The sequence below is a fragment of the Pristis pectinata genome, chromosome 7 (genome assembly GCF_009764475.1).
Source record: "Pristis pectinata isolate sPriPec2 chromosome 7, sPriPec2.1.pri, whole genome shotgun sequence".
NCBI classification, from domain to species: Eukaryota; Metazoa; Chordata; class Chondrichthyes; order Rhinopristiformes; family Pristidae; genus Pristis; species Pristis pectinata.
Window position 1 is genome coordinate 520412 of NC_067411.1, and position 15892 is coordinate 536303.

Consider the following 15892-nt stretch of genomic DNA (forward strand, 5'->3'; position numbering starts at 1 on the left):
GCCTTCAAGTTCGTTCTTCCAAAGTGTATCACATCACACTTTTCTGGATTGAACTTCATCTGCCGTGTCTCCGCTCAACTCTGCATCCTGTCTATGTCCCGTTGTAACCTACGGCAGCCTTCTACGCTATCCACAACACCTCCAACTTTGGTGTCACCTGCAGACTTACTAACCTATCCCTCTACTTCCTCATCCAAGTCATTAATAAAAATCACAAAGAGCAGACATTCCAGAACAGATCCCTGCAGAACACCACTCATCATTGACCTCCAGGTTGAATACACTCCATCTTCTATCATCCTCTGCCTTCTGTGGGCAAGCCAGTTCAGAATCCACGCAGCCAAGTTTCCATGGATCCCATGCCTCATGACTTTCTGGATGAGCCTACCATGGGTAACCTTGTCAAATCACCTCACTAGAGTCCATATACACCACATAACCACTCTACCTTCATCAATTTGTTTTGTCACCTCCTCAAAAAAACTCAATTATGCTCGTGAGGCACGACCTGTCCCTCGAAAAGCCATGCTGACTAGCCCTAATAAGACTATGCTTCTCCATATGCTCATAAATCCTGTCCTTAAAAATCCTCTCCAATAGTTTGCCCACCCCTGATGTAAGACTCACTGGTCTATAATTCCCAGGATTATCCCTATTACTTTTCTTGAACATTAGCCATCCTCCAATCCTCTGGTACCACTCCTGTGGCCAGCGAGGACGCAAATATCGTTGTCAATGCCCCAACAATCTCTTCCCTCGCTTCCCATTCCCGAGTGAATTCAGTCTTTTTCCCAGGGAAAGTGAATCAAAAATAGAGAGCATAGGTTTGAGGTGAGAGGGGAAAGATTTGAATGGGATCCAAGGGGCAACTTCATGCAGAATATAGTGGATTTAAGGAATAAGCTGCCAGAGAAAATGGTTGAGGCAGGTACAGTAACAACATGTAAAAGACACTTGGACAGGTACATGGATAGGAAAGGCTTAGAGGGATATGGGCCAAACACAGGTAAACGGGATTAGCTTGGATAGGGCATTTTGGTCAGCATGGACCAGTTGGGTTGAAAGGCAGGTTTCTATGCTGTATTATTTTGACTCTCAATGACTATGCCTTTGGTTTTAGACTCACCTACCCTGGGAAAAAGATTATGACTGTCTACCCTACCTATGCCCCTTTTATAATTTTATAAACCTCTATAAAGTCACCCCTCAAGCCTCCTTTGCTCCAAGGAAAACAGTTCCAACCTATCTAATCTCTCTTTAAAACTTAAGCCCTCCATTCCAGGCAACATCCTTTTAAATCTTATCTGTATCCTCTATACCATTATGACGTTCTTCCTATAGTATGGTGACCAGAACTGCACACGTTATTCCAGTTGTGGTCTCACCAATGTCTTGTACAGTTGCTGTGCTAATTGTCCTGTCTGATGAATGGAAACATGCCATATGCCTTCTTCGCCCCCTTGTCTACCTGTGTTGCTACTTTTGGGGAACTATGTACTTGTATCCCAAGGACTGTATTCTACGACATCCTCAGGACCCTGTCATTTACTGTGCAAGTCCTGCCCTAGTTTAACTTCCCTAAATGTTTTAAATTGCACTTGTCCGAGTTAAATTCCATCTGCCATTCCTTTGCCCACTTAGATTATGTTGTAATCTGAGACAACTGTCTTCAGCGTCCACTAATTTTGTTGTCACCTGCAAACTTGCTAATCATACCACTTGCATACCCATCCAGATTGTCTGGGTTATTAGTCTGGGAATTTAATTACACAATCATTTAACAAACCAACTGAAGTGAAATGGCATCCCTGAATGTTGGGATTATTAGCAGTTTTAAGGTTTGTGGCAGAAAGATTCAACCTTAAACAAATGACTTTTTATTTTGTCAAGTAACAAAATAGTTAGCTAGGCTACTGGGAGAGGACGCAACATGCCCAGACAAGTTTCTTTCTTTGGAGTTGGTGCTATGTAGTGGATAAGTTTGTTTAGGGCAAATGTAGGTGAGATCAAAGGCAGAAAATGGATTCATCAATGATTTCTTCTTGGGAGTAATACTTTCCTTTGGAGTATTACAAATTCATTGTCTAGAAACTATTTCCTTGTGTATCTCTGTTCCTGTCATTTGGGACCAGTTTACTAATCTTTTGGGGAAGTGCATTTTCATCAGAATTAAGTTAACCATCTAATTCAAACTCTTTTCCTCCTGTTGTTTACTTTGGTTCTTTCTTTGTACTCCTTGAGCTTGTGTAGTTCTCCATGGAGTGTGCAGAATTATAGCTATGAGGGAAATTTAAAAATTTAATTGTGCTAGGACAAATGCCAATTTGGGGAATTTAAAAAGGGGTTTAAGGTCATTTGAAGAAGTATTAGAAGGGGGAAGAGGAAAAAATATTATCACCCAGAGATCTATTGGATACTTTAGTCTGTGTTTCAGACAGGCGCCCTTATAAAAGTGGATTAATGGCTGTGGGCCTATGCCACACCCTTTGCATTTGTCAGCCAGACTAGAGTTGCATTCTGTCAAAGCAAGTTAGATTTGAACCAGAGGTTTTTGAAAGATATAAATGTAAGCATTTGCCCCATGTCAACAGTTCTGCTGTCCATCAAGTAAAAGCATTGCCCCTTGGTTCCAAAGATTAGATTTTAGGCACTGACTAAAAATCTAACAATATGTCTGAATATTCTGCAGGAAGTGCTGCTACTATTCCTATGTCAGTGACCTCACTGATTTCCAATGGGACATGTAGAAAATTCTGACAATCTGCTATCCAATCAGTCAGAACTCCTGATGGATTAGCTTCTTGCTTACTGGGTGATGTTTGCTGAGCCCCATTTCCACTCACCAGAGCCCCTGTTCCAGCAGTCCTTTCTGATCATTATTCACTGGAAAATTTATTATCATACTGTGCAACATAAAAATGTGAATGAAAGGTGTTGTGATATTAAGAAACAACAACCAATAGTCTGGAAATTCTGCTGAAATGGCACCACCAAAGTCGTGAATGTGCTGGATTATTGGAGCTTTGCTGTATTGGGGTAAGTAATGTGCAATGTCGGATCATAAAAAATTGAGTAGAATTAATTAAAGTGAACTTGTTTTAATATTCTAATACAGCTTACCCTGATAACCCAGTCCTGTTACAATAATACATCTTGGCTGAATCTTTACATGTTCTGTGCTAAGAGAAATGATCCTTTGTAGCAGTTAGCATTATAACAGGTTAGGTATGTATTTGCTGCCTGCAAAAAATTTCTTTGGGTAGGAGAATAGATGTTGGAATCATACCTACAAGCTCAGGATCACCTTTGTGGACTGTGGAAAATGGAGGGTGGAGTTTCACATTCTTAAATTAGTATTGGAAAGGGGCAGGGAGAAATTGAAAGTCAAACTTCTAAACTTGGAGAGAGTTATCTTCAAGGGGATGAGAACTGTCTGGCCAGGGTTTACTGGAACAAGAAATTGTTGATTAAAGCTATGACAGAGTAGTCGATGACCTTTAAAAATTACTTCTGGAACAGGCTGAAAATCACCGCAGAAGGGAAATGACAAAGGAGGTGGAGAAGGTATAAGAAAATGAGATGCATGACAGCTGTCCAATGAATAAAAACTTAATGTAAGAAATAGCAGGAGCAGGCCATTTGGCCGCTTGAGGCTGCTCCATTATTTGGCAAAATTATGGCTGATCATCTGCCTTGTACCTCATTTTCCTGTCCCCATATCCTTTGATTCCTTTAATACCCAGAAATTATTTGATCTCTGTTTTGAATGCAATCCTGACTGTCTTCAGGTAGACGATTCCAGAGCTTTGCCACCTTTTGGAAAAGAAATTGCTTCTCATTTTAATACCACAATGGCCTATTCCTTATTTTGAGACTGTTACTGGCTCTCTTCTCTCCCACCCCACTGATTGCCAGGGAAACATCTTACCTGCATCTCCCATCTCAAGCCAGGGACATACAAGAGACTTGCAAAGTAATTTAGTTTAATTTGGCATTGTGTTCAGTTGTCAGTGCATTTTTAGGTACACTGTATGCTGTTCCTGGCTGTGCAGGTGTACATTTCTGCTGCTCATAACTATCCATAGTGATTCTTAAATGCCCAGTTTTGAGCTGCCAGGTCTGTTCCAAGCCTTTCGCATTTAGCATGATTGATGGTGTCCTCGGTATGAAGATGTAACTTTGTCTCTACAAGGGTTATGCAGTGGTCGCTTCTAACAGAGCTAACATCTGCAGATTAAATTGTCGCAGGTAGATGGGTCAGAATGAGGTAAAGTAAGCTTATATGTTTTGTTCCCTGCAGATTTGCTCCTTGATCACACCCTCTCTATTTGGCAGCCCATCAAATACCCTAGTGGTGTGACTTTAGCCACGTTAATACTTCACTTGATCTCTCACACACCCCCTTACTCTCTCCAGCACGAGAATATCTTCCATAGTATTACCACCCCATTACATTTTTTTTTCATTCATTAGAATGGAAAATACCAAAATACCCAACAAGTTAGGGAGTATCTACAATTAGAGAAATATAGTTGCTGTTTAGGTTGATTTATACAGTACAGAAACAGGCCATTTGGCCCAACTGGTCTACGCTGAACAAGATGCCCCAGCTAAGCTAGTCTTATTTGCCAGCATTTGGCCTGTAACCATCTAAACCTTTCCAATCCACGTACCTGTCCAGCAGTCTTTTAAAAGATCTTATTGTACTTCCACAACAACTTCCTGTGGCAGCCAACATCACATAGATACCACCCTTGTGTTTAAAACAAAAAGTTGATCCTCAAGTTCCTATTAAACCTTTTCCCCTCTCACCTTAAACCTATGCCCTCCAGTTCTTGATTCCCCAATCCTGGGAAAAAGACTGAGTGCATCCACCCTATCTATGCCCGTCCTTGTTTTATAAGATCACCTCTGTCTCCTACGCTCCAAGGAATAAAGTCCTAGCCGGACCAACCTCTCCCTACAACTTGGTCCCTCAAGTTCTGGCAAGTCCTTTGTACTGCTTCCAATGTTACTATTATCTTTTTTGAGATAAGGGGACCAAAACTGTGTGCAGTATTCCAGGTGAGGCCTCACCAACACTGTGCAATTGCAACAAAATCTCCCTACTTTTAAACTGCAAGCACTTTGCAATGAAGGCCAAAGTGCTGTTTATCTTCTTAACTACTTTTGGACCTGCCTGTGAGCTTTTTTGTGATTCATGCACTAGAACACTTAGAGCCCTCTGTTCATCAGTCACTTTCAGGCACTCTCCATTTAGATAACCTGTCTTTTGATATCTCTTTCCAATATCCCATCAGGCCCTGGGGACTTATCCATCCCGTGACCATATTATGGAGAAAGATACAACTGGTTCACAAGTTAAGGTCTTAAATTAGAGTAGCACTAATTTTGGAGGCATTAGGCAGGAACTTGTGGAGTTCAATTAGATGAGACTGTTTGCAGGTAAAGGGATGTCTGGCAAGAGGGAGGCTTTTTAAAGTGTGATATCAAGGGTTCAGGGACAGGATGAAGGGCAGGGTTGGCAAGTGTAGGAGTCTTGCATTTGGCAGGCAAGGTTAAGGAAAATCCCAAGAGATTTTACAGGTATATTAAGAGTAAAAGGGTGGCTAGGGAGGAATAGGTTCCCTTCAACATCAGCATGGCCATCTATGTGTGGAGACAGGAGATGGGTGAGATTTTTAATGAATATTTCACTTCAGTCTTTACTGTGGAGAAGATCATGGAAGCTAAGGAATTAAGGCAAATGAGTTGTGATGTTTTGGACCTTATAGGAATTACCCGTGAGGGGCATAGATAGGGTAAATACATTCTCTTTCGCAGGGTTGGGGAATCAAGAACTGGAGGGAATAGATTTAGAGTGAGAGGGGAGAAATTTAATAGGAACCTGAGGGCCAACTTTTTCCACCCAGAGGGTTGTCTGTATATGGAATGAGCTGCCTGAGGAAGTGGTTGAGGCAGGTATATTTAAAATGGTACTTAGGTAAGTACATGGATAGGAATGGTTTAGAGGGATATAGGCTAAATGTGGGCAGATGGGGCATCTTGGTTGGCATGGACCAGTTGGGCTGAAGGGCCTGTTTCTGTATCTGATTCACAACTTTTAAGAAGTATATAGACGTGCACTTGAATTGCCAAGGCATAGAAGGCTATGGACCAACTGCTGGTAAATGGGATTAGTATAGGTGGGTACTTGGTGGTTGGCTGCCATGCAAATAGTGGGCTAACGTACCTTTTTTGTGCTGTATGACTTCATGACATCTTCCATCAATCTTCTGATTGAGAGTAGAATTATTTGCCTAGCAGCTATCAGATACCCTTTTTTATTTCATTATGGTCAGTCTGTCATTATGGTCATAATGCTTGGAATTCTGGTTTTGGTCCCCTTTGTACTTGAAATTTCTGTTTAAAATTTTTCCTGTCAATGTTTGATTCCACTTTACCCTGACCAGATCCCTACTTTGTTAATAGTAATGGTCTTCAATCAAGTATTGATCTGAATCTTGTGGTACAGTGATTACCATTCTCTTGGTGTTCTCCCATTTATAGTCTTGCCTTGATCCGAGGACCTCTTCTCTTCTGTGTGCTGTCATATTTTGCTTAATTGGAACTGTACTGGCACCTTATTTTTATTCTTTCCCAATCTATCTGATTGAATCCAAGAAAATTTAAGTATCTACTTAGTCTTATTAAGCTATGTTTCAGTTATTGCCAATGTATTATCTCCACACATGCATATTTGTGCCTGCAGCTCCTACTATTGCTCATTGAGCTCTTGGCCTCTTGAGCCCAAGCATCAGCAACTCAGAACTTGACACTGTTCTAGTTGGGACCTACTGAGGCCATGTGCAAGTTATCTATCAAAAACAAAGATTTCATCAAACTAATTACAAATAATTTTGTGTAGTTAAAGATGCTTTATGTGCATCCTTAATTCTAAACAGAATAGAATTGTTCTTTGATTTGTATGTGAGTCATTCAGCTTGCTTTTACTATGAGGTGCTGATGTAGTGTTAGCATACAAATATGAGATTCAGCTTTACTTATGATTAGAATGATATGAATGAAAGGGAAGGGTTAGAAATTTTTACAAAGACTAGAATTATGAGGGAAAATTTCTTTAATTGGATAATGAACTGCTTTGTCACAAACCATTCATCCAATTTAATAGAAAATTGGATAAATAACCGAACAAGAAGTTTAAGTGTTGTGGAGGGAGGCACCACAGGTTAGTAATGCAATGCTTTAACATGGATCAAATATAAATGCAATCTTCTCAGTGTTTTCTGTAAATTATGGTTCTGTGTTTCCACCTTAGCTGGAATCTGTTTCATCTAACTGATGTGTAACTTTTTTCTTGCAGTGTCTGGGAGATGTGAAGTAAGGTTGGCTGGGACTTAAACTGAACTATCTGTGTATAAACTATCTCTACAACTTCAGGATGAATGGGGATATGCCTCATGTTCCCATCACCACACTTGCTGGGATTGCTAGCCTCACTGATTGTAAGTACAGATAATTTCTTATATTTATTATTCTACTCCAGTGTAGAAACGTTTTGATCCTGCAGTTGGGATATAACATATTTGACTCGTGTTTAAAGCCGACAGTAGTACCCAAAATGAAAGTGTTTAAGGGGAATGTGTATAGATAAGCATGAAAACATTTGATTGAAATGTAACTTAATGTATGATAGCAGAGTCCAGCTTATAGGAAAAGATTTTACTACTGTAATTTTTGCTCAATTTCTTTCCATTGGTGCAACATTGTTGTATAAATATACAGTATTACGTAGCACCCTATTTTTGATGCTTTAGTCTATGTACTTGATTAATATGATAAGAACAACATTGTCACTCCTTGGTGAATATATTGAAGTGAGCTCCATTATATGAAGGACAGGTACTCATGTTTGGATTGACGAAATTTAGCACAGATTGCGGTTAGAGAAGGTTCTTGCAGATACCTGATAAATCTCCCCATAGGTAACATTGCTGGAAAAATCTCTGTTCAGTTTAGTTTCTGTAGAACTTGCAAAAAAAAATCCTTTGATCCTAAAATAATTAATCAGGCTGGCAGAGATGTTTTGCATGAAGTAAAAGTTAATTGATTTTAGTGAGTACTAAATTTGGTTGTTGAACCTTTTTATCTACATTTCTAAAAGCTCCTGAGTTCTGCCTTTGGTGTGTTGGTCTTGCTGTATCCCCATTTGTTAATAGCCAGTTGCAGCCAATTGGCTTTGGACATTGGTGATGAGATCTGACTCCCAAGCAGAACAGCATTGGGTACTAAATATTCCTGAATAAAGATGTTTAGGAAAGAAGGGTTAGGTTAACCTTGGGGGATAATGACTGGCTGTATTAAGGAACATTTTGCAATGCTGCAGAACATGTATCCTGGTGGGTCAAAGACAAAAAAAACAGTTTAGGTCCCACTACTTAATTGTATGTATTCAAAATGAAAGTAGATAGATTACATGGGTTACTGGTGAGATTACATCTGGAATATTGTATACAGTTTGGTCTGCCTACTTGATGATGGATGTACTTTCAATGGCAGGGGACCAGCAAATGTGCACCAGATTGAAGAGAGGTAAGCAGATGAGGTTTGCAACAAAAAAAAACAAGCTGCTGGAGGAATTCAGAGGGTTGAGCAGCATCTGTGCAGGGAAAGGAATTGTTAATTGTTTGGTCAAGATCCTGTATCAGGACTAGGTTTGCATTTTCTTAAGTTTAGAACTATGGGAGGTAATCTCATTGAAACATACATCATTCATGAGGGCCTTGTCAGGGTAGATATGGAATTGTTTCTCCTAATGTAGGTGACTAGAACCAGGGTTCACAGTCTCAAAAGGGGTGCCATTTGGAGCAGTGATGAGAAGAAATTTCATTAGCCAGATGGTAGTGAATGTTTGGAATTCCCTACTCAAAGTAGCTTTGGAGGTTTAGTTGCTGAGTGTACATGAGGCAGAGAATTAAGTGAATTGCAAGCTATATGGTTAATACAGGTAAAAGGTGATGAGGTAAGATGGTGGCAGAGTGGCACAGCAAGTAGTTCCACTGGGTGCTCCTGTTTCCTCCTCCCACCCAAAAATGAGGATTAGTAGATTAATTGGCTACTAAATTGCACTTAGTGTGTAGGTTAGTGATAGAATTTCAGGGGAGTTGATTAGAATTTGAGAATGAAATGGAATAAGGGTAGGATTAATGTATATGGGTGCTCGATGGTTGGTGTGGGCTGATGGGCCTGTTTCCGTGCTGTATCTCCACATGATTCTGAATCTATAAGGGTTGAATAACCTATTCCTACTGCTCAAGTTCTTCTGCTGATGAGTAAATTTACAGGGAAATTAGTGTAAGGAAATTAGAGCATTAACTGCAGTGCACTTAATTTAATCTAATGGATAGAATGGTATTAAAGAACAGAATGGGAGGACATTTCTGAAGGATGTTCATGGGAACTTGTCTATATTCCTGCCCCAATAAAGGAAGAGGCATTGCTCATCTGGTTGAGCACGTAATTGTATTATGATTTTAATGTTTTGCAGTACTTCCTCAATAATGATTCCCAGAATTTCCCAGTGATATTAGGCAAATTGGACATAATTATCTGTTTTCTGCTTTCCTCTTTATCTTGAATGTTGCTTTTGTGATTTTTCAATCCTCTGGACTTTGCCAGAATCTATAGAATTTTGGAAAATTTTAACCAGAGCTTCTAAACCAATTTACTATCTAGCTGGTTTTAAGGTCCAAGGGATTTGTCAGCTTTTTGTCCTATTAGTTTGCTTCGTAGTTTTTCTCCTGTGGTGGTGTGCTTTTAGTTTCTTTTAGAAACATTGCAAACTTCCAGTTCCTTGGGGTTAGTCTGTCATTCACTGTGACCAGGGCTAGTTGTCCACTTCACTTGCAAGAACTTGTGCTTGCCCTCAACTTCTCTTTTTGGTTCCTCCCACTTATCTCCGGATCAAAGGTATAGCCAATGGCACTCACATGGGCCTCAGTTATGCCTGTCTTTTTGCTGGCTATGTGGAACAGTCCTCGTTTCAAACCAACATGGGCACCAGTCCCCACTCATTGACGACTGCATTGGTGCCACTTGCCGCAGCTGTGCAGAACTCGTCAACTTTATCAGCTTTGCCTCCAATTTCCACCCTGCCCTCAAGTTCACTTGGTCCATCTTCAACACTTCTCTTCCCCTTTCTTGATCTCTCTGTCTCCATCTCAGGAGACCAGGTTATCTGCCAACATCTACTTCAAACCCACTGACCCCCATAGTTACCTTGACTATACCTCCTCCCAGCCTGTCACTTGCAAGGACACCATTTTTGTCAGTTCCTCTCTCTCCGTTGCATCTGTTCTCAGGATGAGGCCTTCTACTCCAGGACATCCGAGATGTCCTCCTTATTCAGAAAACAGTGCTCCCCACCACCCCCCCCCCCCCCCCCCCAACTGTTATTGATGGAGCCCTCACCTGCAATTCCTCTAATTTCTGCACTTCTACCCTTACCTCACTCCCCCATAGGCAAAACAAGGATAGAGTTGCCCCGGTACTCGCCTACCAATCCACACATCCAGCATATCATTCTTCTCAACTTTTATAATCTACAAGATCCCACCACCAGCCACATCTTCCCATCCCCTTCCCTCCCTTTTCCACAGGAATCACCCTTCTTCATGACTCACTCATGCATCCCCCCCATCCCCTTCACTCCCTCCCCAGGCACTCTTCCCTGTAACCGCAAGAGGTGTAACGCCTACTTCTACGTCACCTCCCTCACCACTATCCAGGGTCCCAATCAGCCCTTCTAGGTGAGGCAGTCTTTCACATACATATACTCTGGTGTCATTGCATCCAGTGCTCCTGTTGCGGCCTCCTCTACATCAGCGAGACTGGACACAGACTGGGCAATTTGCTTTGCTGAGCACCTTTGCTCTGTCCGCCGTGACCATTTGGATCTCCTGGTTGCCAGCCATTTTAATTCTCTTTCCCATTCCCACAATAGAAAAACATAGAAAGATAGAAAAACTACAGCACAATTCAGGCCCTTTGGCCCACAAAGCTGTGCCAAACATGTCCCTACCCTAGAAATTACTAGGCTTACCCATAGCCCTCTATTTTACTCAGCTCCATGTACCTATCTAACAGTCTCTTGAAAGAACCTATTGTATCCGCCTCCACCACCTTTTCCGGCAGCCCATTCCACACACTCGCCACTCTCTGAGTAAAAAAAACTTACCCCTGACATCTCCTCTATACCTACTTCCCAGCACCTTAAACCTATGTCCTCTTGTGGCCACCAATTCAGCCCTGGGAAAAAGCCTCCGACTATCTACCCGATCAATACCTCTCATCATCTTATACACTTCTATCAGGTTCCCCCTCATCCTCCGTCTCTCCAAGAAGAAAAGGCTGGGTTCCTCAACCTGCTTTCATAAGGCATGCTCTGCATGCCAGGCAGCATCCTTGTAAATCTCCTCTGCACTCTCTCTGTGGTTTCCACATCTTTCCTGTAGTGAGGCGACCAGAAATGAGCACAATACTCCAAGTGGGGTCTGACCAGGGACCTATATAGCTGCAACAATACCTCACAGCTCCTAAATTCAATTCCCCGATTGATGAAGGACAATACACCATATACCTTCCTAACCACAGAGTCAACCTGCGCAGCAGCTTTGAGCGTCCTATGGACTCGGACCCCAAGATCCCTCTGATCCTCCACACTGCCAAGAGTCTTACCATTAATACTATATTCCGCCAACATATTTGACCTACCAAAATGAACCACTTCACACTTATCTGGATTGAACTGCATCTGCCACTTCTCAGCCCAACTCTGCATCCTGTCTGTCTCTCTGTAACCTCTGACAGCCCTCCAAACTATCCACAACACTCCCAACCTTCATGTCATCTGCGAACTTACTAACTTACCCCTCCACTTCCTCATCCAGGTTGTTTATAAAAATCACAGAGTAAGGATCCCTGAGGTACACTACTGGTCACCAACCTCCACTCAGAATACGACCCTTCAACAACCACTCTTTGCCTTCTGTGGGCCAGCCAGTTCTGGATCCACACTGCAATGTTCCCTTGGATCCCATGTCTCCTCAACTTCTCCATAAGCCTCGCATGGGGTACCTTATCAAACGCCTTGCTGAAATCCATATACACTCCATCTACTGCTCTCCCTTCATCGATGTGCTTAGTCACATCCTCAAAAAAAAACTCAATCAGGCTCGTAAGACAGGACCTGCCCTTGACAAAGCCATGCTGACTATTCCTAATCATATCATACCTCTCCAAATGTTCATAAATCCTGCCTCTCGGGATCTTCTCCATCAGCTTACCAACCACCTGAGGTAAGACTCACCAGACTGTAATTCCTTGGGCTATCCCTACTCCCCTTCTTGAATAAGGGAACAACATTCACAACCCTCCAATCTTCCGGAACCTCTCCCGTCTCATTTGACGCAAAGATCATCATCAGAGGCTCCGCAATCTCCTCCCTTACCTCCCACAGCAACCTGGGGTACATCTCATCCAGTCCCTGTGACTTATCTAACTTGATGCTTTCCAAAAGTTTCAACACCTTCTCTTTCCTAATATCTACATGCTCAAGCTTTTCAGGCTGTTGCAAGTCCCCACTACAATCCCCCAGATCTTTTTCTGTGGTGAATACTGACGTAAAGTATTCATTAAGTACCTCTGTTATTTCTTCCGGATCCATACACACTTTCCCACTGCTGCACTTGATAGGCCCTATCCTTTCACATCTCATCCTCTTACTCTTCACATACTTGTAGAACGCCTTGGGGTTTTCCTTCATCCTGCGCTCCAAGGCCTTCTCATGCCCCCTTCTGGCTCTCCTAATCTCTTAAGAAAGAACTTAAGAAAGGAAGGAACTTAAGATCCTTCCTTAAAAGATCCTTCCTTTTAGTCTTGTACTCCTCCAGATCCCTAACATTACCTAGCTCTCTGTACCTATTGTATGCTTTTCTTTTCCTTTTGACCAGATTTATTATAGCCTTCATACACCACGGTTCCTGTATCCTATCATGAGTCCTCGTCTCATTGGAACATGTCTATGCAGAGCTCCACACAAATACCCCCTGAATATTTGCCACATATCTTCCATACTTTTCCCAGAGAACATCTGTTCCCAATTTAATCTTCTGATTTCCTGCCTGAGAGCCTCATAATTCCCTTTACTCCAAGTAAACACCTTTCTAGCCTGTCTGTTCCTATCCCTCTCCAGTGCTAACGTAAAGCAGATAGAATTATGATCACTATCACCAAAATGTTGACCCACTGAGTGATCTGACATCTGATCAGGTTCATTTCCCAATATCAAATCAAGCACAGCCTCTCTTCTTGTAGGTCTATCTACATACTGTGTCAAGAACCCTTCCTGAACACACTTAACAAACTCCACCCCATCTAAACCCCTCACTGTCTGGAGATGCCAATCGATGTTTGGGAAATTAAAATCCCCCATCACAACAACTCTGTTATTCTCACACCTTTGTCTGTCCTCGATGTCCCCAATGTCATGTCTGTCCTCTGCCTCCTCTACTGCCAGGTTGAAACCAAATGCAAACTAGAGGAACAGCGCCTCCTATTCTGCCTGGTTAGTTTGCAACCTGGCAGCATGAACACTGAATTCTCCAGCTTCCTTCTATTAAATTCCATCAACTTCAGTCCTTTGTCATTTCCACCTGTCTGCTCCCAGCTTCTGCTGCAGTCCCACGCTTCCCTCCCTTATCTGCCTATCAGCGCCCCCCCCCAAAACCTAGATCCACGTATCACCTACCAGCTCTTTGCTTCACTCCTTCTCTCCACCTTTTTACACTGGCTATCTTCCCTCTACCTTTCAGTCCAGATGAAGGGTCTTGACCCAAAATGTTGACTGCCCATTTTCCTCCATGGATGCTGTTTGACCTGTTGTGTTCCTCCAGCATTTTGTGTGTTCACCACTTCACTGCCTTAATGCTGAATTCTCCTGATATCCCTTGATTCCTTCAGCATTAATGTATCTACCTGCTGCTTGAATGTATTTAACGGTTTGGTCTCTGTGGCCTTCAGTAGTGAATTCCACAGGTTCACCACCCTCTTGATGAAGAAATTTCTTATCTTCTACATGTTGTATGCCATAGCTTGATGCTGGGACCCTTGGTTCTGGGCTAAAACAGCTTCCTGCAACTAGATGGTCTAGTCCTGCTAGAATTTTATGAGGAATACCATAAGATTATAGTATTCCCTCTTGGTCTTCTAAACTCCAGGCATGGTAGTGTAGCGGTTAGCACAACGCTATTATAGTGCCAGCGACCCATGTTCAGGTTCAATTTCCGCCTCTGTCTGTAAGGAGTTTGTGTGTTCTCCGTGTCTGCTTGGGTTTCCTCTGGGTGCTCTGGTTTCCTCCCACATTCCAAAGACATATGGGTTAGGAAGTTGTGGGCATGCTGTGTTGGTGTTGGAAGTGTGGTAACACTTCTGTGGGCTGTCCCCAGGACACTACGCAAAAATGCATTTCACTGTGTTTTGATGTACATGTGACTAATAAAGATATCTTAATCTTAATTTCTGCTATCCAACAAATCAGTCTCTTGTACTCCCATAGTTGTAGTCATACAGCATGGAAACGGCCTCTTTAGCCCATGAAGTCCATGCTGATCATCAAGCACCCACTTATATTAATCTTATGCTAATCCCATTCCCCTCTAATTTTCCCTGTAACCTGTTCTCCCCACATTTCCATCAACTTCCCCAGATGAAGGATCGCGACTTGAAACATCAACGATCCATTTCCTTGTACAGATAGAACAAAGAACAGTACAGCACAGGAATGTGCTCCTTGGCCCACAGTATCTGAATATGATGCTGAATTAAATCTCTTCTGCCCGTACATAGCGCTAATGTATCTGGGAGGTTGTGTCCTTTGTAAAGACAGAAAACCAAAGTATGTGTTTAATTGTTCTGCCATTTTTGTTCCCAATTATACTTTTCCCAGTTTCTGATTGTAGGGTACCTAATTTTGTCTTCATTAACCTTTTTACTCGTCATATTTATAGAAGCTTTTGCTTCTGCTTGAAGACTGAAGCAAAGTAACTATAACTTAATTGAGAAGTCCAATTTTAGTGTGTTGAAAGTGTATGCTGTAGTTGCTGGAAAACGGAAGTGGGGTTGGGGGGGGGAGAGGAGGAGAAAATACTGGAAATACTCACAGTCAGACAGCATTTGTGGAGGAAAAAAGAGTTGTTTCAGGCCAATCACCTTTTGTGGTAAATCATAATTAAAGGCTGAGTGTAAAACCTGTATTGAATAATCAGCAGCCTTCATAGAGCCATGGAACACTGAGTCATAGATATTCATAGAGTAATACAGCATGGAAAAAGGCCCTTCAGCCCAACTGATCCATGCTGACTAAGTTGCCCATATCCCTTTAAACCTTTCCTATTCATGAACTTATCCATATGTCTTTTAAATGTTGTTAATGTACCTGTCTCAACTACTTTCTCTGGCAGCTTGTTCCATAAATGCATCACCCTCTGCGTGAAGAAGTTGCCCCTCCTGGTTCCTTTTAAATCTTTCCCCTCTTACTTTCAACCTATGCCCTCTAGTTTATTGACTCCTTTTCCTTGGGGGGAAAAAGACTGTGGATTCACCCTGTCTATGGTGCTTATGATTTTATACACCTCTGTATGGTCACCCCTCAGCCTTCTACATTCCAAGGAATAAAGTCCTAGCTTGCCCAACTCCTCATAACTTGGGCCCTCAAGACCTGACAACATTCTTGTAAACCTTTTGCACTCTTTCCTGCTTAATGACGTCTTTCCTATAACAGGGTGACCAAGACTGTACACAGTACTCCAGGTGTGGCCTCACCAATGTTTTGTAC

The 15892-nt window shown here is 42.1% G+C and overlaps 1 protein-coding gene across 1 annotated transcript in view; it reads left to right on the forward strand.

The window, feature by feature from the left end:
- Positions 1 to 15892, forward strand: part of LOC127572471 (nipped-B-like protein) — a 469472-nt gene that overhangs the window by 31780 nt on the left and 421800 nt on the right. Inside the window, exon 2 of the mRNA XM_052019793.1 lies at positions 7364 to 7505. Within this exon, the coding sequence (XP_051875753.1) occupies positions 7442 to 7505 (64 nt within the window). The 5' untranslated portion in view covers positions 7364 to 7441. The remainder of the gene's footprint in view (positions 1 to 7363; positions 7506 to 15892) is intronic.